The sequence below is a fragment of the Thermoascus crustaceus genome (genome assembly GCF_041956765.1).
Source record: "Thermoascus crustaceus strain CBS 181.67 unplaced genomic scaffold VTN00scaffold_1, whole genome shotgun sequence".
NCBI lineage: Eukaryota > Fungi > Ascomycota > Eurotiomycetes > Eurotiales > Thermoascaceae > Thermoascus > Thermoascus crustaceus.
The window spans coordinates 3219153-3245005 of NW_027192527.1; the positions used below are offsets into that span (position 1 = coordinate 3219153).

General features: G+C 51.2%; 8 protein-coding genes across 8 annotated transcripts; 6 read left to right on the top strand and 2 right to left on the bottom strand.

The window, feature by feature from the left end:
* Positions 1–3227: 3227 nt before the first annotated feature.
* VTN00DRAFT_1123 (uncharacterized protein) lies at positions 3228–4431 on the top strand (the record flags this gene model as incomplete). The annotated part of the gene is made up of 4 exons (XM_069427196.1): positions 3228–3314; positions 3381–3665; positions 3734–4060; positions 4147–4431. 4 exons carry the CDS (start codon positions 3228–3230, stop codon positions 4429–4431), a joined length of 984 nt encoding a protein of 327 aa, XP_069291825.1.
* A 23-nt stretch (positions 4432–4454) lies between these two features.
* On the top strand, positions 4455–4994 carry VTN00DRAFT_1124 (uncharacterized protein; the record flags this gene model as incomplete). Its single annotated transcript, XM_069427197.1, has 1 exon — positions 4455–4994. One exon carries the CDS (start codon positions 4455–4457, stop codon positions 4992–4994), a length of 540 nt encoding a protein of 179 aa, XP_069291826.1.
* A 4708-nt stretch (positions 4995–9702) lies between these two features.
* Positions 9703–11646, top strand: VTN00DRAFT_1125 (uncharacterized protein; the record flags this gene model as incomplete). The annotated part of the gene is made up of 5 exons (XM_069427198.1): positions 9703–9865; positions 9924–9981; positions 10040–10046; positions 10097–10257; positions 10329–11646. 5 exons carry the CDS (start codon positions 9703–9705, stop codon positions 11644–11646), a joined length of 1707 nt encoding a protein of 568 aa, XP_069291827.1.
* Positions 11647–13220: 1574 nt separating this feature from the next.
* Positions 13221–17117, top strand: VTN00DRAFT_1126 (uncharacterized protein; the record flags this gene model as incomplete). The annotated part of the gene is made up of 1 exon (XM_069427199.1): positions 13221–17117. The coding sequence occupies one exon, from the start codon at positions 13221–13223 to the stop codon at positions 17115–17117; it is 3897 nt and encodes a 1298-aa protein (XP_069291828.1).
* A 1270-nt stretch (positions 17118–18387) lies between these two features.
* On the top strand, positions 18388–19851 carry VTN00DRAFT_1127 (uncharacterized protein; the record flags this gene model as incomplete). The annotated part of the gene is made up of 2 exons (XM_069427200.1): positions 18388–18499; positions 18593–19851. 2 exons carry the CDS (start codon positions 18388–18390, stop codon positions 19849–19851), a joined length of 1371 nt encoding a protein of 456 aa, XP_069291829.1.
* Positions 19852–20999: 1148 nt separating this feature from the next.
* VTN00DRAFT_1128 (uncharacterized protein) lies at positions 21000–22163 on the bottom strand (the record flags this gene model as incomplete). The annotated part of the gene is made up of 5 exons (XM_069427201.1): positions 21000–21099; positions 21224–21386; positions 21495–21531; positions 21685–22041; positions 22110–22163. The coding sequence occupies 5 exons, from the start codon at positions 22161–22163 to the stop codon at positions 21000–21002; spliced, it is 711 nt and encodes a 236-aa protein (XP_069291830.1).
* Positions 22164–23009: 846 nt separating this feature from the next.
* On the top strand, positions 23010–24104 carry VTN00DRAFT_1129 (uncharacterized protein; the record flags this gene model as incomplete). The annotated part of the gene is made up of 3 exons (XM_069427202.1): positions 23010–23183; positions 23263–23689; positions 23770–24104. The coding sequence occupies 3 exons, from the start codon at positions 23010–23012 to the stop codon at positions 24102–24104; spliced, it is 936 nt and encodes a 311-aa protein (XP_069291831.1).
* Positions 24105–24300: 196 nt separating this feature from the next.
* On the bottom strand, positions 24301–25257 carry VTN00DRAFT_1130 (uncharacterized protein; the record flags this gene model as incomplete). The annotated part of the gene is made up of 1 exon (XM_069427204.1): positions 24301–25257. One exon carries the CDS (start codon positions 25255–25257, stop codon positions 24301–24303), a length of 957 nt encoding a protein of 318 aa, XP_069291832.1.
* Positions 25258–25853: the final 596 nt, after the last annotated feature.

The following is a 25853-nucleotide window of genomic DNA, read 5'->3' on the forward strand; positions in this document are numbered from 1 at the left end:
GTCCAAGAGCCATTAACGTCAGTTGAAGCTCAAGTAGCAAGACTAGCGAATCTTATTTCTTAAAGTAACAGGACCTGCATACAGTGCTTTTTATAATGAAAGTTGTTGGTGGATAAGAACTTAACTCAGCAAAGGATGATCGGACGAGGTCCGATGGACAGCCAAGATCTCAGGGTCTCTCACGTTGGTTGGACTCCATCTGAACTGTCTTAAAGAATGCATCATCTTATATACTAGATTAACGTTTCTTTTATTTTTGATATCGAATACCTTGCTGGTATCTGTTGACAATGGCTGCTATCGCGCTAAGCTCCGGGTCTAGCTTTTGGTTTGGCGTCGAACAGGCAGGGAGCAAGCATTAAAAGCAGGTTACCCCCAAGGCATCTCAGGCTCACTGTTCTGTATCTAGGTCTGTTCCCCCACTGCTGAAGAAGTACTTCCCCTAGCACGGTGGCCCCGCCTTAGGCTAGCAACAGCGCCCTCGAAGACTTGGAAATGACGATACTGAGCCATTTTACTACACACTTCTGTGAATCAAGCGTACATTTTCTCTCGATGCCACAGTAATCCGAGTATTCTCTTTCCACTATAGGTGTTTACGTCAGGCAGGCTAGGTATATAGGTATCTGTGCCGCTGTACTCCAGTTTTTGAGACAACCAGGAAGGTCAGAGCCTGTGAAACAGTTGAAACCTCCGGGGTCATAAGATAGATGAGACCGAGACCTCTCAAGATATTGTAGAGCCCTGCCCTAAGTTCTCATTATTGCAGTGGCAGCTCTTAATGGAAGGATGGGTGCTATGTTAACCATCTGACAAAACAAATCTCTGTGGGTGATGTAACGAGCAACGGCGAACATGTGATATGGGACAAGATTATCACCTAAAGCTCGAATTCTCGAGATAAAATCTCGCATTAGAAACCGACACTGTCCTCTGAATTTTCACTCTTTCCTAGTGTTTTCATCAGCATCTATCACTCATAACCAATCGCCAGCCTTTCTGCGCTTAGAAGGACGTCCAAGATTGATCTGGACTACCAGTGAATTATTTCACATGTATCTGCCATCCTTAGTAGGGCACCTGCACTGGACCGGTATTTGGATATCGTTTGATAGATCGATTGAGCTTCCCATTATTCCAATGAATGCGGCTCCTATAATGGTGACACACTGGAAGTGCGCTTTGACTAATGGCCTGATGGACAGAGGTCTACAAGCGCCAGTGCCAATGTATAAACACAGTACATCAACTGTAAACTGTGGTTGAGAACAAACGGTGAAGGGGCAGCGATGCCGTCCATTCCGGATGTTGGGGGTTGAAAGGCTAAAGAAAATCGCGCATACAACACAATAAATGGGAATTACACAATTTAACAGTAAAAGCAGGAGGGTGGTGCATATCAGAAAGGCAGTTGGACCGGGGAGACGTAGATAATTTATATAGTAGATTGAATGTTCTTCTATCAAAGCAGCAAGAATTCCTAACCAAATTGCGAAAGATCTCAGAGCCCTAAACTGGATCCCCAGCTCCCCGACTTATGGACTGTATCAGTATTTGCCATCTGGAGGTACTCCCCCACTGCTGAGACAAGTACACCCCCTAGCATTAGGTGGTGGCCTCGCCCCACCTTAGCCCAACAACAGCGTCCTCCAGGGTTCGGAGTGCTAGCTCGCATAAGCAGGGGCCGTCACACCACTGACACCGCTGCCATTGAGAGAGAAATCATGAGCTGCTTCGACGGATCATATGCTGAAACACCGGCTTCTGCTCGTTCAGACTTAATTCCAGTCTTAACTTTAAGGGTCCAAAGGAGGTTTGCTTAGCGCACACTCAGCACAATCCGGGGTATTTCCGCTAGAAAAAGAAAAAGCAAGCGTCCGGCTTCTGTGTAATGGACTTTACGTCATGGTACAGCGTTTTGGTTTACCCTCGCGCTATTTCACATGTCCGTCCCTTCAAAACCAGCTGACGAAGGGATTCTATCTTGAAAATTGGACAGCCACTCCCTTTTTGCCTCTCGCCGGCCTGTCTAAGGCGGTCCTATCGGAAAATCGCTCAGGTCAGGCGACAGAGGCGAGCTTCCTGGGCAGAATTGATCTCATTGGACTCAGATCTATGCTGTTATTCGAGGCAAGGGAAGAGCCGTCTGTTCGTCTGTTTAGCCCTTCAGTGATTGGATAAAGGCGGGTAGGAGACTTAGCGCAGACCTGCAGGATAATTGTCTAGACCTTTATCATCAAGTCATGCAATGAGCTCCCCCTAGACGCCAGCTGACAGAAATTGAGCTCTGTACGTGTGAATTGTACAGGCAGGCCATGCAAACCTCTCCCTGAGAGCAAGCGCCTGTCCCCAGTATGCCTCTCCGCGGAGAACATGTAACACAGACTGAATTGGCGCTTGGAAGACAGACGATAAGGGTAGAAATGCCCTCTTTAAGAGCCTTCCAGGAGAGTACCACTACGCACCGGCCAGCACACTCCCCCAGATGCAGATCTTAGGCCACTTGGGGTACAGGAATTGGGTGCAAAGGGGTACATACGTCAACGGCTGGTCCCACCTGCTCCCACGGCCCAGACCAATGAACAAGCCCTCATAAAATTTCCTGCGATCAAATTCGAAGCAAGCGGATGACCATCCAGTGACTTCAGTCCGATGAAAGAAAACAGTATACATGTCTCACCGCTCCGACGCCCCGAGCGCGAGAACAGGCATCGGGGAGGCGGATGGGCAAATGACGTAACGCTGCCGACTGTTAAAGTTCAGATCCCGACACGGCCGGGGCCCGCCCTGATCATCGAATGCTGGAGATCCAGAGCTCCATGGAGCTTATAAAGGCGCGCGACAAGCCACACGCTCTCTTCTATCCATGTTTCTGACGAGATTCTCATATGCATATCTGTCACTGCTCTGTCACACGACCAATGAGCATCGCAACTGTCTTACAACACATGCGGGCAACCCGTTGTCCCCAGGGAAACTCTATATACACCCTCCGACCCACCGTCGCCCAGTCCGGAGGAGCAGAGTGGGTAGCAGTTTCCCTGGGTGGGACGCGGATGATTTATAACGTTGAGAGATCTTCATCTCCCCACCAGGAACCCTGACATATGAAATCTCTTCCACGTTCCCTCCCTCTCTCTTCTTCTCTCTCGATCTCTCAAGCCGGTCTTGATTTATCCCATCGATCCTTGTTGTCGCTAGAGGTACCGCCGTGATCTGTTGGAAAAATGGCCCCGACAAAAGTCCTGGTGGTCGGAGCAACGGGCGAGACAGGAGGATCGATCGCAAATGGCTTGCTCGAGGCAGGGAATTTCGTGAGGAGACTGATCTGTCCGGTCGGGGGTTCACTGCGCTAACGGAGTCGTCGCGACCGCTGCCAGGAGGTTTACGTCCTCGTACGTCGCGCGTCGCTCAGGAAGCCCGCGCTGCTCGAACTGCAGAAGCGTGGCGTCATGGTCCGCGAAGGGGACCTAAGAGCGCCCGAACCGGAACTCCTCAACGCCCTGTCTGGAATTGACGTTGTGGTCTGCAGCGTCGGACCGGCAGACCAGCCGGATCAGATACCACTTGCAAGGGCAGCCAAGAAGGCTGGTGTCAAGCGATTTGTGCCATGCGGATTCATAACTGTCGCCCCTCCGGGAGGGGTAATGTGGCTAAGGGATCAAGTGAGAAAGGAGACCTACCTTGGGCGTTTTTGCGGTTCAGTGCACTAACAGCGCGTTTCGCGGTCTAGAAAGAGATCGTGTACAACAACATCAAGCAGCTGTGGCTGCCATTCACCATTGTCGACGTTGGCTGGTGGTACCAGCTCTCGTACCCCAGACTGGCTTCGGGAAAGATCGACTACGCGATGACGATGGCCAACGACGAGATCATTGGCGATGGCAATGCTCGCAATGCGCTGACGGATTTGAGAGACATCGGGCGCTACATTGCGAGGATCATCGTCGATGACCGAACAGTGAACAAAATGGTCTTTGCATACAACGAAGTGATGACCCAGAATGAGATATATGACCTTCTGGAAAAGATCAGTGGAGAGAAGATCGAAAGGAAACACGTAGGTCTTTCGGCAAGGAGCTCCCCTTCGGAATTTCTCCGTCTCAACGGAATGAGATTATGACCTTATGCTAACTTAGCATTCAGATTTCGGAAGAAACTGTACAAAAGAGACTAGTGACCTCTCGACAGTCGAGCGAAACATACCCCTACGACCCAGAGAAACTGGTACCACGATACATCGCTGAGTATCAGTACTCATGGGGAATCCGTGGAGACAACAACCCCGAGTACGCCAGCTATCTAGGCTACCTTTCTTCCAAGGATCTTTATCCCGACTTCAAGCCTATCGCGTTCGAAGACTACCTGAAGACAGTCTTTGCTGGCACCGCAAAAGGCATCTACACCGACAGAATCAAGCGATTCGAGTGAAAGCGTGCTCAAAGGGCTATCCAATGCCGATGCTAGCCATCACAACCGGTGTGACCCGACGGTCTTGCTTTCATGAAGCTTGTCATCGAAAACGCTTGTTGTCTTCAACAACGATGTTATTTTTCTCTTCGTCTTCTATAATTCCCGGGTTGTTTTCTTATGGCCACCGTTTTAGAGTCGACAACGGATGCCAGTCGTCTGTTTTTCTGTTTTTGAATTTATATGAGACCCCCCATTCCGCATTCCAATACCACTGTGAAGAATTCGTTTTGCTTTTCGGGAAGAAAGAAAGAATGCATGCTCAAAGTGCATATCCGATAGAGGCTTATGTTGAAACAACAAATTGGTTGTCTTGCGTTGCGAGAGATAGAATCTGCGATTCGAATAGACCAAGAGAGTTTCCTCTATGCAAATTGTTTCAGCTATCCTTCAAGAAGTGTTTCAGCATCATACTTTATATAAGTCATAGGATTTCTGCTAATGCTCGATACCGTGGCACCGTATCTCTCAAGCTTCCGGCCTTCGTTCCCTCCACATCTACTTTCACATTTTCCCATAGGTAAATCAATTCATCATCAACAATACAAAAAAGGTGAGTTCAACTAATTGTCAAAGGACCTCACACCCTCCCCTCACGCTAGGGGAGTGTGCTGCAAAACTCCCCGCCTTTTGGCAGGCAGGGGTTCTACCCCCGGATCCTTCTAGCTGCAGCGACTATCGGACCTGAGGCATCGACCTGGCACCTCGATACTACCTGAGCTCCAGCTCTGGTTCAGTTTGTCTAGCGACTAGGCCAAGATCGCCGCCCCGGATTCTTGCTAGGACGTGAAGGGTAAATAGAAATGTAACCCAGAAAGAAAGAAATGAATGGGCGGGAGGGTGCCTGGTGCCTGTTTGCTTTTGGGGGGACGTTGTCGGTGGATTTGGAAGGAGGGAGGGTGAGGCTTCAATTGGACCCCACTTGCGTATTTCCATCGTTCTCAATTACCAGGGGTGGATTTAGACAAAGCACCCTTTTTTATCTGAACCTTTTATATCTGGCTTTCTTGGGTTATTTATCTAACTTACCACTGGAAAGCTACAGTTCTAATGAGATCTTTGGAGGGGCCATCCCATCCTTAAGAAAGCTGTCTGGAATGGCTCTATCCTAGAGTTCTAGCACACACGCATGCCCTTTGTTGTAGAACTTTATTATTTCTATTGCTCTACTGCTGATGATCATACTAGGTCAAGGACATTGCAGTATCGAAGGCTGGCCCGAGTCATTCAGAACCCGCGTAAGGGATTCTACGGGGAAATAGTCATGGGTTCGAGTTATCTAGGTAAGTAGCCAAGATAAAAAAGACAATATGTGCTATATGTACATACCTACTGCACTCGAATCTTAATCACGGCTATTCCTCCAGAATTCTCAGTATTGTTGCACACATAAGACGCCCAGGGCTTCAGAGGGTACTTTTGCTTCTTTGGCATCAAACTCATCCACCTGGGCGTAGTTTTCGCCTAACTTGCTCTCAAGTCTCCAGCGTGAGGGGTGGTCCCCTGCAGAGGTAACAAGGCGACCGATGAAATGATCTCCAAACTAAACACGGAGCGGACATTTTGCAAAAGCAAAAAAAAAGAGGGGGGGGGGCTCTATTGCAAATTAACGAGATATGGATAATGTCCTGAAGAAGAAATTACAGAGGGAGGCAGGCAGGTGGGAGTTGAAGTCTGTGAGGAGAAGAAAAGACGCGCAAAAATTCAACTCACCTGATGAATGTCGAGCCAGTCAGCCAGTCACTCATGAACAGTCTCCAAGAAAATGTGAGACTCATACCTGAAAATGGATGCCTACAGTACTAAGTTGTGCCAAAATTTCCGCTACCAAGGTTCCCCTGCCCAAGCTACCACCTCACTGCCTACATACCAGTGAACAGGGACAACATGGAAAGCTTCTATATACACCACTGAATCATATCTTTCGGCTCCCCTCCCCTCCTGTCCATGTCACCTACCTTGCCGCTTTTGCTATATTACGATCTAGGCTTTGCCTAGGGTCTGTGACCTATCATGGTATCTGGGTATTTTCCAATAGCTCCAAAAATCACATGGGTGAAAAAATTAGGGAGCAATCTGCCAACATAGCGCAGGGGAGGGGGTTGCCGAAAGATATGGCACAGCACTGTAGGGAAGCCTGCTGAATAGGGCGGGCCTTGTAGTTGGTTACTCGAAGGGATACGGCTGCTCTCGAAGGATAACCTGCGCATCCAAATCGAAAACGCACGAAGGGACTCAACTACTTGAGCCAGCCCAAGACCTCTCCTTACGTGGCGAAGGCTTTCTAGTAGTCAAATCACGTACGATTCTGCATGGAGACCATACACGGCAAACCGGACCATTCTCATTCGTTAGAACATGACGATAATGATAATGGTCGATAAGCCAAAGCTCTAAGATTTTTCCCTCCTAAAAGAGATCTCCAACTCCTATCCAGGCTTGCGTGATTGCCTACTACTGAGGCCTCGCAGAACGCCCCAGTTTGTAAGATAGTGTGATCTGGGCTGACTTTGCCTAATAGATCCGCTACCTGCTATAATAATGATAATTTTTAAGTAGATTTATAATCACATGTGTATAAAGTAGGTAATCTGCTAAAGCCGTTAAGAGGAGACTGTCAGTCAAAGATTTTGACACAGTACTTTATACCTCGAAAGCTACCATTCGCGCGTCATTTAAAGGTACATTGTAGAGAGATTAAATGCATGTAGTCTATGGGTATTCACTATTGTGTCTTTTTCTTCTTTCCTCTCGTGTCGTCCCCGGTCTGACAAAGGCTGTTGCTTAGGAGAGAAGGCCCGTCGTGGCATTGCTCCCAGTTCGTGTATGACTTGCTGCACGAGCGGTCTGGGGCTTTTTTTGTATCCCCGTGAAATGGTTCAAGCTGAAAGTAGCACTGGCTTTCAACAGTGACAGACGCACTTGGATGTTCAGGCATTTATATGTATGCAAGGGGCCTCGTTCCTAGCCACGTGTGTGGTCTGCTGATAAATCGATCATTCCCGGGATAACTGCAAGTTTGTCAGCCACTGGGGCAACTTTGGCAAACAGAATAAGGTAAGAGACGCATGAGCAATTTTATCAATTTATCTGGGAGCCGTCAAGCTTGTCCAAGCTTTCGAAAAGGCGACTGGACGGTTCCCCGTCGGTGTGCTGCCTCCAAGCGGGATAACCATGAGGGGATGCAGCCAACGAGAGCGGGGCGGCGACGCCCGCTTTGCCCAAGGAGGTGCGGTGAGGGGCGCGCCAAGCCGTTATCAGCAGCGGAGACGACGCCAAGCGCGGCCTTCCCGCTTCGAGGCGCTACGCCGGCTCGCCGGGAGGGGAAAATTTGCATGCTATCTCAACCCGTGTACGGCGTCTCCGTTGGCTGAGATAGACATGAGAATATTCCAGTGAGCTGTCTGTTTGTTGAAGCATGATGTGTGCCAGGTCGGGGTTGAAGCGCTTGTATTGATGAGCTCAGCCTTCAGCCTCAACAACTCGGAGGGCTGTCTTCGGGCACCTCCGTCCGGAGTTGGGGTTCAGCCCTGAAGCGCGGGGAAAGCCTAAAAGTAACTTGCTGCAACCGTCCAACCGCACCTGGACTGGGCGGTTTGGTCCCTTCTTGACTCCGTCTGTCCATCACTAAAACCCTAAAACCCTCTTGTCTCGCTTGGCTAGCCAATGCGGCTGGCCATGGCTATCAGTGGTTGTCGTCGGATATTCTTGGGGTTCCAATGGAACCGTGACATCTCGATTCCGTACGGGGTTCATCCTGTAGATCTTCCAAGCCCGGGAATGTACTGCGTATTCGTACCACAGAGCAGGACACATTTTTACTAACGCTGTCATTAAGCAGACAGAAGACAGAGATGAAAGGGGCCTGCAACTCGGTGAGGTCTGGGTTTCGCTGATAGGAGAGCTCTGTTTAGCGGGAGCATCCCGCCAGTCATGGCAAACTCGTTTTGGACAAGCCGAGCCGATACCGTCTACTCGGAACAAAGTGGATCAGCGAGCTGGACGAGAAGAGATAGGATTATTCAGAATCAGCTGTTTCCAAACAAAAGCGCCCGCTGATTATGCACCGTCGGAGACTTTCTCCTTTGCAGAGGGACGCAGTGCGGTGGACTCGGTCCCCGAGCGGTAGTTCCGCGGCGGAGAGGCCGAAAGATCTCTGGATATTGGATAATAGAATCACAGTAAGGTTGGTTGTTTGCAGCTTTCCCCAGACCGGGCCAGATCTGCCTAGGTTGCATGCCTCACACGTGACACGTGTTGATCAGCGCACGTTCGGGCCACCTGTCAGCTCGGAGAAGACTCTGTTTTTTTTTTTCGGGCTTTGAGTTGTGCTGGTTCGTGTACAGCATTCCGTCTTGGGCAATTTAGGGAACAAACCTTCGATGCACACAGACCACCGTGCGGCCCCAGAACCCTCAATGTTCTCGAACGTTTCCGCCATGGGAAACACGCCGCTGATAACCATAATCCAGGACCGATGCAACCCCTGCGGGCTGCGCCTCCGTCAGAGCTCAGCTTATCATGGCTAGTTTGCCTTTTGTCTGGTCTTGGCGATAGAAAGCGCAAATCACTGCCGGTGAGAAATTAAATCCCAACAAGATGTTGTGGGTGTCCCGGCACGCCCGTGTACTCCGTAAGGGGTGCAGTATAGCCTCTTAGGGCTCTCGACTCCCGGACACATTCAATGCAGTCAGACCTGCTTCGCATGCTTGTAGGCGCAGCCCCGGCCGGGGCACTTGAACCGGTGCTTGATCGAGGTAAGCGGGCAGAGATGCCTGGTGGCGCTGGCGGATGCAGTTAGTGGGAAGCAGTGCTACAACCCAAGCCTTTCCGCTCCTCGTGGGTCGAAGCTTCATCCCATTCCGCTCAGATCTTCAATGCGTCGAGGAGGGGCCTTATCTCCCGGTTCGTGGCCTGCTGTCCACGGGCTCCCTCAAAACCCCAACCCGGCGCACCTGCGCGCGTTTCCTCTGCTTTTACCTACCTAGCTGAGGTACGAACAAGACGAGGCAATTGACCATTCCTATCTTTCCTCTCTGCGTCTTCCGACAAGGCAAGCTCTCGTCTATTCAATAGCTGTGCCTAACTCCTCCAGCTTGTCCATCGATAAATAGCCAGCCCTTGCAATTACTACAACTTTGACGTGGCTATAGGAAGCGCTTTTAAATAGGGCGACAGTGGCAACTTGCCGCTAGAGTCTCTGCGTAGGTCTTGCGACTGACCAGACTCAAGATGGCGGTATGGAATCGCAAAGAGGACGGGGCCTCGGTGGAGAGTCCGACCAAGAATGAGTACAGTGCCGGTGCTGTTGTCGCTCCAGAGGATGGAGTAGTCCGCGATGGCCCGCGAGTCGAGCTCGAGCGTGGTCTGAAAGCTCGTCACATCACTATGATTGGTATATGCTCCTCTTGTCGCCAGTGCAATTGAATATCTCCCAATTAACCAGCGGTCAGCCATCGGTGGCGCTATTGGAACGGGTTTGATCATTGGTACCGGAAGTGCTCTTGCCAAGTGAGTATGCCCAAGATCTATTCGAAAATGCTTATGATGTTAACATTGTTTCTTTCAGGGCTGGGGTAAGTCGCCGCAATCATGGTATACGATAGCCTGGTCCTGACCATCACAGCCTGGTTCTATCCTTATTTCCTATGCCTTTGTTGGATTCATCGTCTATCTGGTTATGTGTGCCCTTGGAGAAATGGCCGCCTGGTTGCCTCTGCCCTCTGGTTTTACCGGTTATGCCGTTCGATTCTGTGACCCTGCTCTCGGGTTTACTCTGGGATGGACGTAAGTTCTAGCTCCCTTGTTGACTGCTCGTGCACCGTATTTTTTTTTCTAATTGGTTATTTCTGGTATAGATATTGGTTGAAGTACATCATCGTCACACCGAACCAACTGACGGCAGGTGCGCTCGTAATATCGTTCTGGTTGCCCGCTGATCGAGTCAATCCCGGCGTGTGGATCACGATATTCCTGGTCCTCATCATCTGTATCAACTACTTCGGCGTTCGATTCTTCGGTGAATTCGAATTCTGGCTCTCTTCGTTCAAGGTCATCGTCATCCTCGGACTCATCCTCCTGTCCCTCATTCTCGCGCTGGGAGGCGGCCCCGACCATGACAGAAAAGGTTTCCGATACTGGAAGAAACCAGGCGCCTTCAACTCATACATCGAAGAGGGTACCCCCGCGGGAAGATTCTACGCATTCTGGGCCACCATGGTCTCCGCCACGTTCGCCTACTTAGGCACCGAGCTCGTCGGTGTGACCGTCGGCGAGGCTCAGAACCCCCGCAGAACGATCCCCCGCGCGATCAAGCTCACCTTCTACCGAATCCTAGTTTTCTACGTTCTGAGCGTCTTCCTGCTCGGCATGATCGTGCCGTACAACTCCCCGAAACTCCTCTTCGCCATCGATGCCGACAGTTCAGCCGCGGCTTCCCCCTTCGTCGTGGCCATCGAACTGGCCGGCATCCCCGCCCTGCCCGACATCCTGAACGCATGTATCCTCCTCTTCGTCTTCTCCGCCGCCAACTCGGACCTCTACATCGCGACCCGCACCATCTACGGCCTCTCCCGCGAGGGGAAAGCACCCGCCTTCCTCTCCCGGACCGACCGGCGCGGCGTCCCCATCTACGCCCTCGGCGTCTCCTCCCTCTTCGCCCTACTCGCCTACATGAATGTCTCCAGCGACTCCACAACCGTCTTCAAATACTTCGTCAACCTGGTCACCATCTTCGGCCTGCTGACCTGGGTCTCCATCCTCGTCACGCACATCTACTTCGTCCGGGCCCGGAGGGCCCAAAGCGTCCCCGACTCTGCGCTCGCGTACAAGGCTCCGCTCGGCGTCTACGGGTCCTGGGGCGCCCTGGTCTTCTGCATCATCATCTCCCTGACCAAGTCGTTCGACGTGTTCACGCACAGCCCGAAATGGGGCAACTTCGACTACAAGTCCTTCATCACGGCGTACCTGGGCATTCCGGTCTATCTGATCCTCATCTTCGGGTATAAATCCGTGACCAAGTGCAAAGGGGTCAAGCCCGAAATGGCGGATCTCTGGACGGGTAAAGAGGAGATCGATCGTGAGGAGGCGGCGTTTCTGGCGAGGAAGGCGACCGAGTCCGGGTCGAAGCAGCAGTATAATTGGTTCTATAGGACTTTTGTGTCGTGGTTGTTCTGATGAAATAACCTTGCCGGTAGTACTATGGGCTTCGAAGGTGTCTGTGCACGGTTTTTTTTTTTTGCATGTCTTTTTGTACGATACAGGGTACTTGGGTACAGTACATGTACATACGACCTGGTACTACTCAATTGGTTATGGTTTATGAGTGAGAAACTTCCAACTTCATTTTCTACCTATCTCTATGGTGGGCAGAAGAGTATCACGTGGTCTCTGACTTTGTAGTCCCAGCAACCTACCTGATCTTGTCCAATGCCCACTATCTGGTTTTATGTACGGTGATAGTATTGCGGGTCATATTTTCTCTATTTCAGGATATATATTCTCTCGTCTCATACCTACCTACTAAGGTACTACCTGTACCACAAAACTCAGGTGCAGGTGCCAGGTGGCATAGCATGCTGCAAGTCGAGAAGGTTCGCATCCATTGAACCGTTCCTTCCCGGCCCGTACCCCGCAATCCATCCCATGCACGGCATCCAAAGGCTTGGCGCTGTCACAATCTTTTTGGGATTCCATTTCCCATCTCTCTCTACCGTAGATGAGAAACTGTCACTTTTCTGCATATCAGGTCCATTCTCTAGTTAAATTCACTGCTTCTTGCGATGCCTTGACCGTCCTTTTGTCTGCTGGTAACTGTAGTAACAGGTTCACGCGAGTCATGGTGGGGGCGGAGCAGCCCCTAGTAAAAATTGCATTAGGGCCAGAGAGAGGTTGGGCGGGGCAACCCGCTTCCAATGTCCCGCCGCCCGGGCCGAGCCTTAGGAATCACTCTCGAACCCGATGCCGGCGGGCAAAAGAGACATCATCAGAACCGTACTTTTTTCCAATTCAATTGCAATCATGTTGTTTGGTCACTGAGTTCCAGAGTGATTAACTGTTGATGTATGTATGTCCCTGTTTGATTTGATGTTTTGAGACCCATCATATCAGTCGCTTATTTTGCTACTCCCGGCCTGTACAAAGTAGGGATAAGGGTGATAAGGGGAGCAGACCAGACAAGGATCAAAGACAATAATCTTGTGCTGCGGCTTTTGAATGGGACGTGGACTATAACTGCTTCTTTTTTCCTGCTCTTCTGATCATTCCCCGCCCGCCCTTGCTGCTGCTGCATGTGCCCGCCTGCTTTGTTCACGTACTGGCCCCTCAGTCACATACGCAATATCAATCGCCGCAGAAACTGCACAAGTACCCCATGCAGGATTGCCTACCTGGGTTTCTTTGTCGTTGCCTTGGTTCTGTCTTCTTCTCTTGTCTTCTACATGGCTTATTATTTCCTGCTACTCTCGACAAGTGCTTTGTGACGTCTATTTTCCGGGATCTTGAACTTATAACTTCGGTCCCAGATGAACAGGCCTCTTATTTTCCATATTCCCTCTTATTCTCATTCCGCGCAAGTGGCTTTTGTCAATTGCTTCTGTGGGTCTTGCTTCGATGCGTGCTTGAGCGCGTTTGGCTGCAACAAGTGCCTCCGGATTCCGACCGTCTTTCGACTCCCACGCTCTTTCATGCATGCGAGAAATTGTTGCAGGCACAGTTAATAGGTAGTGCAGCTTCGCCATTCCTGACCTACCATGGCGAACCGGACGGCTCCTCGTACTCCCTCGGAAGACAAGAACGGAAGGGAGCTGGATCGCATCATCGAGAAGCTCAATGTGAAATACGACCTTCACATTCTAAACGAGCCTATATTCTCGCCATCGACCCGGGAGAGTAAGAAGGAGACCCTCGAGAACAAGTGCTTCCAGGGCCTCAGGCGGCTATATTACAATCGCAGTGCCGATATCCAGAGCGTCATTGCCAATTTTGAAGAGTGGGCAGAGCCCCGATTGTCGCGCTGGGCGTTCAAACCGCACCAGGAAGCCGGCACCTTGCCGGCTCGAAGCAGCTTTCTGCGGACGGACGGTTATAAGGCCATCCCGAAGGAGGAACGTGAGGAACGTCTCAAGTATTTTGACAAACTGATCCGTGATGAGATATACCTCCTCACCAAAGGGTCGAATGGCCCATTGGATAGTCCCAGGGATCTTTCAAATGGACCCAAGCGGGCAAGGGATGCCGCCGAAGCCGAGTTCAAGGTGCCGGACCGGCCAGTATTGACTAAACGAAAGTCGAGCGAGGGAAAAGAGGTATTTATCACAGCTCCTAGTTCCCCAGTCACATGCCCCGCCGATCGATCCCCGTCTGTGAAAGAGCAGGACGAATTTGATGACTCCGATTTCGATGAACTCGATTTTGCTGCTGTAGGCACACCTAATTCGTCTATTGATGGCTCGCAGGAGCTCGATTCCAGGAAGACCAAGAAAAGACAATCCACCATGTTCGAATACATGGCGCTCTCGAAGCCTGTCAGAGACCCTGCACCAAAAGATGACCCAACCGTCAGCTTCTCCACAACTACAGCGTCTCATATATTCAGTTCCCAAGGCTCCCGCGCTTTTGGTACCTCATTTAATACGGACATCACAGAACCCATGGATGAGGATCTTACCCAAAGTAGTAGAATCATGCTCAGTGAAGAGATAAAGGACCAAGCGGAAAATGTGTTTTTCCCTCCTAGACAAAGTTACCAGAATCCAGACCAGCAAAAGCTCATCGATGAACTTCTTCACCACGGCCCATTTTCCAGCCAAGAAACATTTTCGAGCTCCGTCTCTCTACGGCACAGATACGAACTGGAAAGGATCGCTAGAGCCTGGAGTATACCTTTGAATAAGATGCTTGCAGGGAGTAGCATGTCTTACGACTATGAGAAGTTTTGGCATTGGGTTGGGAATCACAGCCAGCAATGCGGTAGGCCTGTTCCCGAAAAGTCCGCTGCCAGGGCCTGGGCCGTTGCAGAAAACCTGTTTAAAAATACCGGCAAGCATTCAGAGGTTGTGCTCCTCACTGGTGACTTGGATTGGTGCGAAAAACACGAACCCGGCATTTTCAAGTTGAAGTTGAACCCGTTGAAAGTAGAGCGGTCCTGTCGCTTCCACAGACGGTTCGGGTCTGATCGCTTCCTGAGCCTGACCATACCGGCCCCAACACGCCCACCACCGCACCTCAGGTTCACGTCCCAGCCATCTCTTCTGCAGGAAAGCGTAGTGAAATGGCTGACACAAAATATCCACCACTGCCTTGGGAGAAAGTGGAGGCCATTCTATGTCGAGGTGAAGAAACGGAAGACAAACGGGGATATTCGATTCAGAGTTGAATTCTTCGCGATCGATGGCGTGGACTTCGACCACAGTAACCCGCGACCACCTGTGCTAGCCCCAATCAATCAGGCCTGTGACCAGCATACCCCGATGAGCCTCGAGGCATTGCTTGAGTGGCACATGCCCCGCGACGCGAACATCGAACAGTCGGACTGCAAGCTCTTTCAGCGAATTGCCCTAGGACTTTCGAAAACATGGGCTACCGTTGTTTTGCGACCGGAGGAGGTTCTTCATTTGAAAGACATCCCAGGCAGGCGTGTTATGAACGATGGCTGCGCTCTAATGTCAAGAGCCCTCGCGAGAGAAATCTGCGACAACCTGGGTATTTCTGGCAGCACTCCCAGTTGCTTTCAGGGTCGTATCGCAGGAGCGAAAGGGTTGTGGATGGTGGACAAACATAATTCCTCGATTTCAGCAGGGAACAGGGGCTTCTGGATCCAAATTTCCGATTCCCAACTGAAAGTCAAGCCGCACCCTAGTTACTGGGACCCCAGTTCTGTTGATGACGAGCAGCTGACATTTGAAGTCGCAAATTGGGCAAAGCCTTTGCATCCTGCGGATCTGAATGTTCAGCTTCTCACAATATTGGAGCATGGAGGGCAGATGATGGAATATGTCGCAGAGCTTATGCGCAGTGGCATACAGGATATGTATCAAGACTTCGCAGAAGTGGTTGAACGAGGCAGTATCATCCTCTGTAGGAGTCTGATACAGAAGATTAGACCCATGGCAGAGGATGGACTGTCTCGCAACAAGTTCAGGCGCTTGGATCAATGGATCCTTGATGACACTGAGTGTATCATCCGACTCCTTGAAGCGGGATTTTCACCCCGCGACTTTTTGCCTCTAAGGACGCGCCTCCGCCACTGTCTGAAAGCCACACTGGACCGCTATGTTGAGGATCTCCACATCCGGGTGCCACTTTCAACATATGCGTATTGTATTGCCGATCCATATGGAGTACTGAAGCCGGACGAAGTCCACTTTGGGTTTTCGACCCAGTGGCAGGATCCTGCGTTTGAGGACAATCTGCTTGACGGCGTCGATGTCCTGGTTGGTCGCCTGCCTGCCCATTTTCCTTGGGACATTCAGCGGCGAAGGGCCGTCTGGAAGCCGGAACTGCGACATTTCAAGGATGTGATTGTGTTCCCAACCACGGGGGATATTCCCCTCGCACATATACTTTCCGGTGGTGACTATGACGGCGACATGCCATGGATCTGCTGGGATCGGGGTATTGTCAAGAGCTTCAAGAATACGCCCTTTTCAGAGGATTTTCCTCCAGCCGAATTCTTTGGGCTCAAAAAACATTCAACTCCCATGAAGGAGATTTGTTCGACGGATGAATTCCTGGAGAGAACCTTCATGTTCAATTTGACTCTTTCAAACCTAGAACTCTGTACGGTCGAGCACGAAAAGATCGTCTATGACGAAGGGTCTGTCAACTGTGAAAAAGCAAAGGAATTGGCAAGCCTTCTCAGTTATCTTGTCGACGGTCGCAAGGCGGGTGTACAGCTGTCTGAGGAGGCCTGGAAGAAGTACCGAAAGAAGATCAGCCCGCGGATGCGACTTCCCCCTGCGTACAAGGACAAGGATTCCGGAAGACACAGAGCAAAGCCTTCGAATATCATTGATTACCTAAAGTTCGAAGTTGCCGGGAAGAAGAGGTATGATCTCCTCGGTAGCTTCGAGCAGCTCTGTGACAGGGTGGATGCATACAATGGCAAGGATGGGGATCTTGTTCGACCGTGGAACGAGGCAATGGGGAGAGCAAAGCGTGAGAACGATGAAGGGAGGCTTCAGTTGCATTTGGCGCTGATGGATGTCAAGAGGGAGGTCGAAAAGGCGCACGATACCTGGCTGCGTTTCTCGAAGCAGCCTTTTGCAGTAAGCACGCAGGCAGCAGCCGACCGGGTGCACGCGATCCGGCCTCCCGCCTTCGACCACCCGCTGGTCCATATCTGGCACAACAGCGAGTACGAGTGGAAGAAGCTGCTTGCCTCCTGTACTTATGAGAGATATCCACGATCCAACTTTGCATTGTACGCGGTTGGCGAAACTCTGTGTCAAATAAAGACCGGAAACTCGCCCGCACGGCTGGTGCGGCACACGGTTTACAGCTGCTACAAGGTTAGCAGCAAGATGTCGCGGCGCCTGGCGGCCAAGGAGGCCGAGGACGATAGCGACGAGGAGTTCGAGGGCCATGACGCCATTGAGGCGTTGGCTGCCTTTGACTACGACGACGACGATGGAGCGTCGGTCGAGTAAACCGCACTACATGGATGTAGTGTGCGTGCGGTCCAGAACATCTGAGGACATTGTTTTCTTTTCCCTTTCCCCCAATCCACCGCATTGGAATGGGTACGGGTCTGGACAAAGATCTTCGAAGCCTTTTGTATTTTCCTTCTAATTGTTCAGTATCGCCATGATACCCTGTGTGAGTCTTGTTGTTTTCTGTTGGATGACAGTATGTATTTCCTTAGTCTAGAGGCATCCGCTGCTGTCTCTTGGCTTTTGAGAGTTGAAGACCCGGGGATGTAGACCTAGAGGCTTAGAGAACTGTAAAGATTAGAAGGACACAGCTTGGAAGAAATACATGTTGGAATTATACGAAGCAACTTGACCCGGAGCACTGTACACTTAATAGAACTAGTCGGTTAGGCACCAGCGCCCCGGGCCCAGACTGGGGCCAGACCGGACGGGGCACGTGCTCTGCTAACCCGCAAGGGCAAGCGGGCAGCCGAGCACGGGGCATCGCGTATATTCCCCGATGGGGGGGGATCACATGTCAAGGCCCAGCGGGCTCGCGCTGCCCGACGTAAGGAAAGAGCAGCGCCTCAGCCTATCAGGGCCCGCGTATTGCTGCAGCACGGGGCATGTGATCGTAGAAGCGCTGGGGCATCTGGGACTGAAAGAAAGAGACGAGACCTCGCGATGTTAAGACACAGCGCGCGTGAAAAACCTCTCCAGGCCGACTGACCGACCCTCTGTTGCATGGTGACGCGCTCTGTCCATTGCATCTTCAGTGTCTCCCTGGCCGTGCTACGTGGTGCGGTGGTATCATATTGCATCTGATACCGATATCGCACTGCTGCGGGATCACCATCTGCTGCTGTACACGGTGTAACTCGTCCAGGACGTATGTGAGACGCCTCGTCGGTGCTTGGCTTGATTCCGAGTCGCGCTTGACGCTCATCTTTTCTCCTTCTTTTCCCAGGATCCCCCGGGCATCGCGGCGTTGACTGGCTGGGCGGCACCCTGGTCGGTCTCGTCACCGTCGTCGCTTTCACGTGCGGGCGAGAAACCTTTCGTCTCGGAAGGAACAACCAACACAAAGCACCAAAGAAAGATCCGCCATGGAGGATCGCCCGGAGATATCGGCTGCTCCTTTCACCGTGTCGTCGCCGTCGCCCGCTGCCGTCGTCTCCTCCGTCAGAGACGGCGCCTCCTCCGCTCCCTCTCATTCTCATCCTCCTCCCCCTCCCCCCCCTCCTTTTCGTCTCCCTCTGCCTCTGCCGCGAAGCATGAGTCTGCCAGTATGATGGACATCGACAGTAACGCCAGCGTCGAGGACCGCACTCGACGGGCCACCAGTGTGCTCTCAATGGATGACATCGAGGCCGCCCAGGCCCTGGAGGGGCTGCGCTCAGGTATGTGTCTGGCTGCCCGAGAGGTGCCGGCTGCTCATGTTGAGAATTTTCTATGGGAACGTGGGTGCTGATGGACTACTTTGTCTACTTCAGACTATGGCCAATCCCCTCGACCACCACGCTCGTCGCAGCAGGTCCCCTCCCCCGCACGTACCGCGGCGCGGGAGACGCAGCAGCCCGAGCCTCTGCTATCCCTGCTGACTTCCACCCATCCCCTGATCTCCTCTGCTATAAATGGATCCAGAGCCGCATATACCCACTCCAAGTCCTACTCCCCGCGTTTTAAATCCGGCGCGGAGTTCCTGGAGCGCAATATCGGGTCTCCTGTCGCAAACACAGTGGGCACCGTGGGCCGGAAGACGGGCGTCGAGGGTGGCATCCGCTGGGTGCTGGAACGGAGAGAATCGGCCGAGGCAGCCCGCAGTAAGCGTAGGAAGGTCAATGAGGAAAATAACCCCGACCAGATGGATATCGAGAAAGGCCTTGCGGATCCCTCTCTGTCGCACCCGGTGAGACGATCTTCGGACCTGTCATCCACCGAGTCTCTCCCGCCTTATGATGACCATCGGTCCCCATCCTATGAAGAGATTGGTGGAGACAATGCCATGACGTCAAAGGATGGTAGAACCACGACTCGAAGCCCGTCCACCTGGCAGAGCCGCTTGATGATCTCAACTTCCGGTTTGGGTGTTGCCATGAGTGAGGAGTCACTCCGCAGCTTGCAGTACTGCCTGACCTGGCTGCGTTGGGCGAATGGGCGATTGGGTAACGCCATTGTCGCCCTGAAGAACGTGTTGAAGGAATGGGACAGCGCGAAGCAGCAGCAGACTGCGGATGCATCTGCCGCGGCTGAGACCGGAGGTTCCTTGAACCGCGCCCAACTCTCCCAGCGGATTCAGGCAGTCAAGGAGGACGTGCTATCTACCCTGAAACAGGTGGTCGATATCGTCTCGAAGTACGCCGGCGGTGCGTTGCCTGAGAATGCACGTAACCTGGTCCGGAGACATCTTACTTCTCTGCCTCAGCGGTTCCAGATCGCATCAACATCGAACCCCCCGCCAACTTCGTCCTCGAGCCCGTCAGATGCAGCCATGAGCGCGCATCGTATCCTTGTCCTTGCTCAGGAGGGCTTGGACATGATGGCACAAGTTAGCGGTGTGGTGAATGACACCCTCGTCAGCGCAGAGATCTGGTGTGAGAGGTTAGGAAGAAAGCGTTCTCCGGCCAGAGGTGCCAATGGCGGGCAGCAACCGCCGCAGCAGAACGTACCAGGGTATGGTGATGTCAAGAGGCCAATTGCTACGGAGCCTGGACAGGATGTTCAGATGGCCGGTACGGATGAAAAGGCGTGAGATGATGGGAGATGGATATGACAGGCGGTACAGCCTTTGAACGGGCTGTATTTCAGCCTGAGTAATGCTCGACTAGACCTGCGTTGCATGTTTCGACGGCTTGCTATGGTCATTTCCATCATATGCAAGCTCTTTTACGGATGCAGTTACAGCATCTGCAGAACTCGGTATATGTGGAAATAAATTGCCGTCTAGTCAGTCTGTCGAATGTCGGGAGCTCTGCTCTACAGGCAGTGTCAGAACGCGGGTCACCCTGCCTGCTATCTGGATCTAAAGAGCTTTCTCGAACACATTTGAGGCGCAGACTTTACTTTCTCTGACTTGATTTTCTTGTTTTCTTCTTCCCATCTTCTTTTCCTTTTGAATTCCTAGCGAGCTTATTTTTCTTGCCCTTTCTTGACTGGCGTGGCCTGTCACCTGGTCTAGCCATTTCTTCTGTTCATGATTCTACCTGGAGCGATTGTTGATATTCGGTCTTCATTACTTGGTTTGGTGAAAATCGAGAAAATCGGCGTTTATCTGTCACTTGGTCTGGTATCAAGGTCAAATGCCTGTGGGAGTGTGTGGTTTACTTATTTGGTTGAGAATATACGGCAGGCAGTATAAGAGCCATCTATTTCCAGCTTCGCTGCAGCCTGTCGGCCTCATTTCGAACTGGTTAGTACTGCTACTTTTTCTTTCACTGCGTTCGGTCCTCATATCCCATCTCCTTGTTTTCCTCTCTAATTCCCTGGATAAAAATGATTCCTGTCCATTTTCTTGGTTAATGACTCCACTGGTATGTCGCAGTTGCGCCTCTTTACTTCAGTGCAACTAAGAAAGAATTGAATCCGGCTTGGGGCCAGAATATGGATAATAGAGGGGTGTTATGTGAATATACTCTTGGGACTCTGGCCGGGGCTTTTAGTTGGTCTCATCTCCACTCACTCTTATGGGGTCTATGTCTTCAGCTGTTCGAGTGTTCAGGTCAAGAGGTGCACACTAGTATGCATGGTCAACAGTATGAAAAGGAGATCAGAGATTGTTTTCCAGAATGGGAAAGCGGCTCCGTACGCGATTTTCAAACTTCTGCCACAGACACATGTACCGCCATCCACCAATCCCAATGATACGTATCAACAAAATGGACAGCAAGATGATCAGACCTTTTACAACTGAGAGCCGACAGTCGCAACAGCCGCTGTCAACTGTTCCAGGGGCCATCTTGCCATGTGACTCTCCCAATCCACGGGCTTGACGTCTGGATATCTGGAATTGTCCAATTGCGGACCTACCAATGTCTGTTGTAAAAAACCTACGCAGGATTACATCTTAGTCATGTGTTGAATCGAAACTTCTAAACAAAAGGAACGGCTAGGCAAATAACACATACAGTGGGATATATTTGGAAATATCGGCGGGATTCTCGGCGCGGAGTTGGTGCATGTGCTTGTACAGGTCATCGAGAGATCCGAGCCTCTCCAGGTACAGCTTGATACCGTAGACTTTTCCAAACGACGCCGCGATCTCACGGATTGTGGCACGGCCGCTGACGACTGGATATATTACATATGATCAGTTTATTTTAAATCGTGCAAGCAAGACCCTATAAAATGAAAAATATTGGAGCCACTGGGAAAGGTATGTACAATACAAGTACTTACATCGCAAAACTCCCGTAGCATCAGGATCCAACACGACCTTGGCGGTAAACGCAGCAGCATCATCTTACGTACTTCCCCTCCATCACCTCATCCCCCTCTCCCCAATACCGGAACGTCGGTGTTTCTGTTCCAGTTCCAAGATCCAACATATTAAAATACGGCCCGTGAACGCCCCCGTCAAGATATGCACCCCCTTCACCTTCCCCCCTTTCTTCCCCTTCTCATCTAAATAGTCCTTAACCCGCTTCATCGCATCCATAGGAACCAACTGCCCGAACTGCAGCTTCGTGTAGTCCAGCGCCCAATCACCCGCGACGTACCGCGGCACATGGGCCGCCTCGCACGCGTCGATGAGCATCTTCTGTCCGTCGACCATGAGCAGCTCGGAGTCGGAGGGCAGGTGGTAGCTGAGGTAGCAGCAGACGATGACGTCGCAGTTCGTGACGAAGGAGCGGATTGTGGAGGGGTCGAAGGGGGAGGGGAGCCTTGGATTATTTGGATTTGGACAGATGGGGATGGGGATGGGAGGGAAGAGGAGGGGAATTTGCTGGCGTCGCGGCAGTAGCCTTTGATTGTGATGTCTGCTTCTTGTTGTCGCTTGATGAGGTGCGAGACGAGACAGCGGCCGAGTTTGCCTGTGATGCCTGCGATGCCGATGGTTATTGCCATGGTGTGGACTTGGTCTATGTAAAGGTAGGTAGTAGACGGGTTCTTTTTGAAACGAACAGTCGAAGACACAGAGAATCAGAACCTATAAGTTATACGTATATACTAGAAAATACTCTTAATTTATCTTGTAAAAAGAAACAAATTTCTGAGAGAAATTGTAATGGTCTCCTTCGTGGACTTGAATAATAAGTTTAGGTCGTTAGGTAGGTTAGGCTCCTTACACGTAAAGTTTATCAAGTACGCCGATACTTGCCTGCACTTTGTAAACGTCGTTGGGGCTCGCTGGGGGGCCTGAAAGGTAAAAGACCGAGATGAAGCATGTGAAAGCCCCTGACGATGACGTATCCTGTGAAACTCTCAAGGGATGAGTAAAATTGAAAGACAGGTTTCACTTTTTCTGACAGGTGGTTTGCATCCTGAGATGTTACTTACTCGGTACTATAGAGTGATTCTAATCCATTAACTTGTCCGGAGAACTATATGTACGTTAGAGAGAAAGCTTAGTTAAGGTTCGGTCTCTCGGTGTTTATTAGTAATAATATACGTGCCGAAAGACGGGAAGTGTTTGAGAAATCAGGTTCGACCTTACATAACATCATGAAGCCCGAGGCCGAAAGTAAACCCGAAAAGGAAATACGTTGACATGTACGGATATCCATGGATCTATCCTTTGGATATCCCATATAGATAGACGGCTCTACTATATAAACCACCGGGATGAACTCTCAGATACGATGTAGCATGTACAGCACTTCAATTCGTTTCGATCCACTGAGAGGAATCAGTTATTGCAATCACATCGCTGGTTCTCTGTCAATTTCCTTGCCCCCCCTTGGAACAATAACGATGTCCAAGCTCATCACTGTCTTTGGAGCAACCGGTAACCAGGGAGGTTCGGTTATCCGCTCGATTCTCGCGGATGCCATTCTCTCCAAGGAGTTCAAGATCCGCGGCATCACACGGGATGTGTCGAAACCGGCGGCACAGGCTTTGTTGAAACAGGGCGTCGAAGTGAAAAGTGTATGTATAAGCTGGGCAAACACCCAACCCCAAACCACTAGTGAAACAGAAAACCTCACAACAAGTATAATTATTAAAGGCCGACATGAACTCCAAGCCTTCCCTCACCGAAGCCATCAGTGGCTCACACTCCGTTTTCCTCGTAACCACCCCGGGCTGGGCTACTGGCGGGCAGCAGCCCGACGCCGAGCTGATCCACGGCAAGAACGCCGCCGACGCCGCCAAGGAGGCCGGTGTGCAGCATCTGATATATTCCTCGCTGCTGGACGTGACCGAGGCTTCTGGTGGCCGGCTCAGGCACGTTCCGCACTTTGATCTCAAGGCGCAGGTCGAGCGGTACATCCGTTCCACGGGGGTCCCCTGTACGTTTGTCCTGCCCGGATATTTCATGACGAATTACACCAACCTTGGAATGTTACGGCGCGGTGATGATGGCGTGTACACTCTGGTGTATCCGGTTGACAAGGAGGCCAAGTTTCCGCTGATTGATATTGTGGAGGATATGGGTAAGTAAAAAAGGAAAAAAAAAGATCAACCCGGACCCTCTCAAATACGGGTTGCAAGCATAACTAACTTTCTTTCCCAGGAAAATTCGTCATCGCAGCCCTCAAGCACCGCTCCAAGTTCCTGGGGGCTCAGATCCTCGCAGCCGCCGACTACTATACGCCGTCACGGATCCTGTCGGAATTCGAAGAGGTCACCGGCAAACAGGCGCGGTACGTCCAGGTCGACGCGCAGACGTACAAGAGCTTCTTCCCACCGGCCATGGCGGATGAGATGCTTGAGAACCACCTTTTCATCGAGGAGCCCGGGTACTATGCTGGCCGCAGCTTGAAAGAGGGCTTGGAGCCGCTGGCTGATGTTGGGCTCAGGCCGACCACCTGGAAGGAGTTTTTGGAGAGGAACAAGGATGCTTTTTAGAATAGAATCGATCGAAAGGAAGAACTGATTAAGTACGTATCTGGGATTGAACTGAGAGGGGGCTAGCTAGCTGGCTCTACTCGACACTGTGGACGACAGGTAGTAGATCAAATCATATAGTGATTGATTGAATCTGTTGATACAACAACTGATTAGAACAGATCTCTGAAACCCCCCCCCCCCCCCCCGGCCCCAATCAAACAGTACCTCTCTTAAGCTGTTCTTGGCCATAACCACTACCACTGTTACCATCACGATAATGATCATTATCATCCTCCTCAACCATCCTCTCAAACCCCTTCACGGCTCGATCCACCATCCGATCCATCCACGCTCCGATTCCCCTCCCCTCGTGGATCCGCCGACGCAGCCTCCGCTCCCATCCGGGTGTCAGCGGGGACGGCGGCTCGACGATCTCCCTCCGCAGTCTGTGCGTGCTGTGGTCGAAGTATTTGGCGAGGGGTGTAGGTGGGATGGAAGAAGACGAGACGGCCTCCGGTTCTGGGACAGAGATGGGTTGAAGGGGGAGGGATGAGTAGCCGCTGCTTCTTCTTCTTCTTCTTCTTCTTCTTCTTATCTTTCTTTTCTGGTGTGACAGTATCTCAGGGTTGGAAGAGATTTCATTGTCGTTCTGATCGTCATCCGAGGATGAGGACAGGTACCTTAGATCTGAAGATCCGACTTCCGACCCTGGCTCTGCTGTCGATGAGTAGTACATCTCACTCTCCGCGCGGCTAGTGGATAGGTTTATGTATTCTTTTTCCTCTTCCTCTTCTACTTGCTCCCCGTCTCCGTCCTCGAGATCGAGATCGAGATCATGATCCAGAAGTTCCCATCCATGTCGACGTCCATATCCGTCCTCGAGTTGCCGTTCTCTTCGTCTCCAATTTTTCCTTTTCCTCGTCCTCCGCTCCATCAGGCAGTGGGAATGACGGCGCCAACACGACGTGACGAGCTCACGAAGCGGTCTGCGGAAGAAGTAGTAGACGCTGAAGAGGAACGAGAGCGTAAGCAGCACGGATGGGATCAGGGTGACTAGGATTTTGATCTTGGGCGACGATGATGGTGATTCTGCTGGATCTGAATCTGAAGCTCTGTTTGTGGGGAATTCTGCTCGGCCCATGGTGGTTGTGACGGTGAGAGCAGACTGCATTGTTGCTGACAGCGGTGAGGAGGATGTAGGCAAGGATAAGGATGATAGATGAGAAGAATTTTCCATTGCTGCTCTGCTCATCTCATCTCAGTAGGTCAGGATTAATGGATCTGTCTGACCAGATTTTGGATGGTGGATTTGTCTGTTTGTATGTCTCAGAAGTGAGTAGTAAAACAGTCAAAATGTGGAGCAAAAACATTGTACAGGTATGGTGATATGGATAACAGGTTTCTCACAAGATAAGTTGTTGAAATTATAAGAGCACGCTTTTGAGAGCTCCTCTGTGGGTAGTCTTCGGTTGATTTGCTCATATTGTTCATTCTATTTTTCAGTTCAATTCACATTAGACGTTGCCATGGGCGAATGACTGTTTGTGTTATTTCTATTCTGAGAAGGACCTAGAGACAGGGAAACTTCAATGCTTAGATATTCTTTTGGTTCTCTATGCGCTACTCGACAATTAGGCTTTTCTTCTTATTGCTATTCTGTTCTCTGATGGGTTACAGTACTGTATACAGGGCTTTATTCATGAAATTATGGTTTCCACATCTGTCTATGATATGGAGCTTTGTCCAATCAACAGACAACATAACACG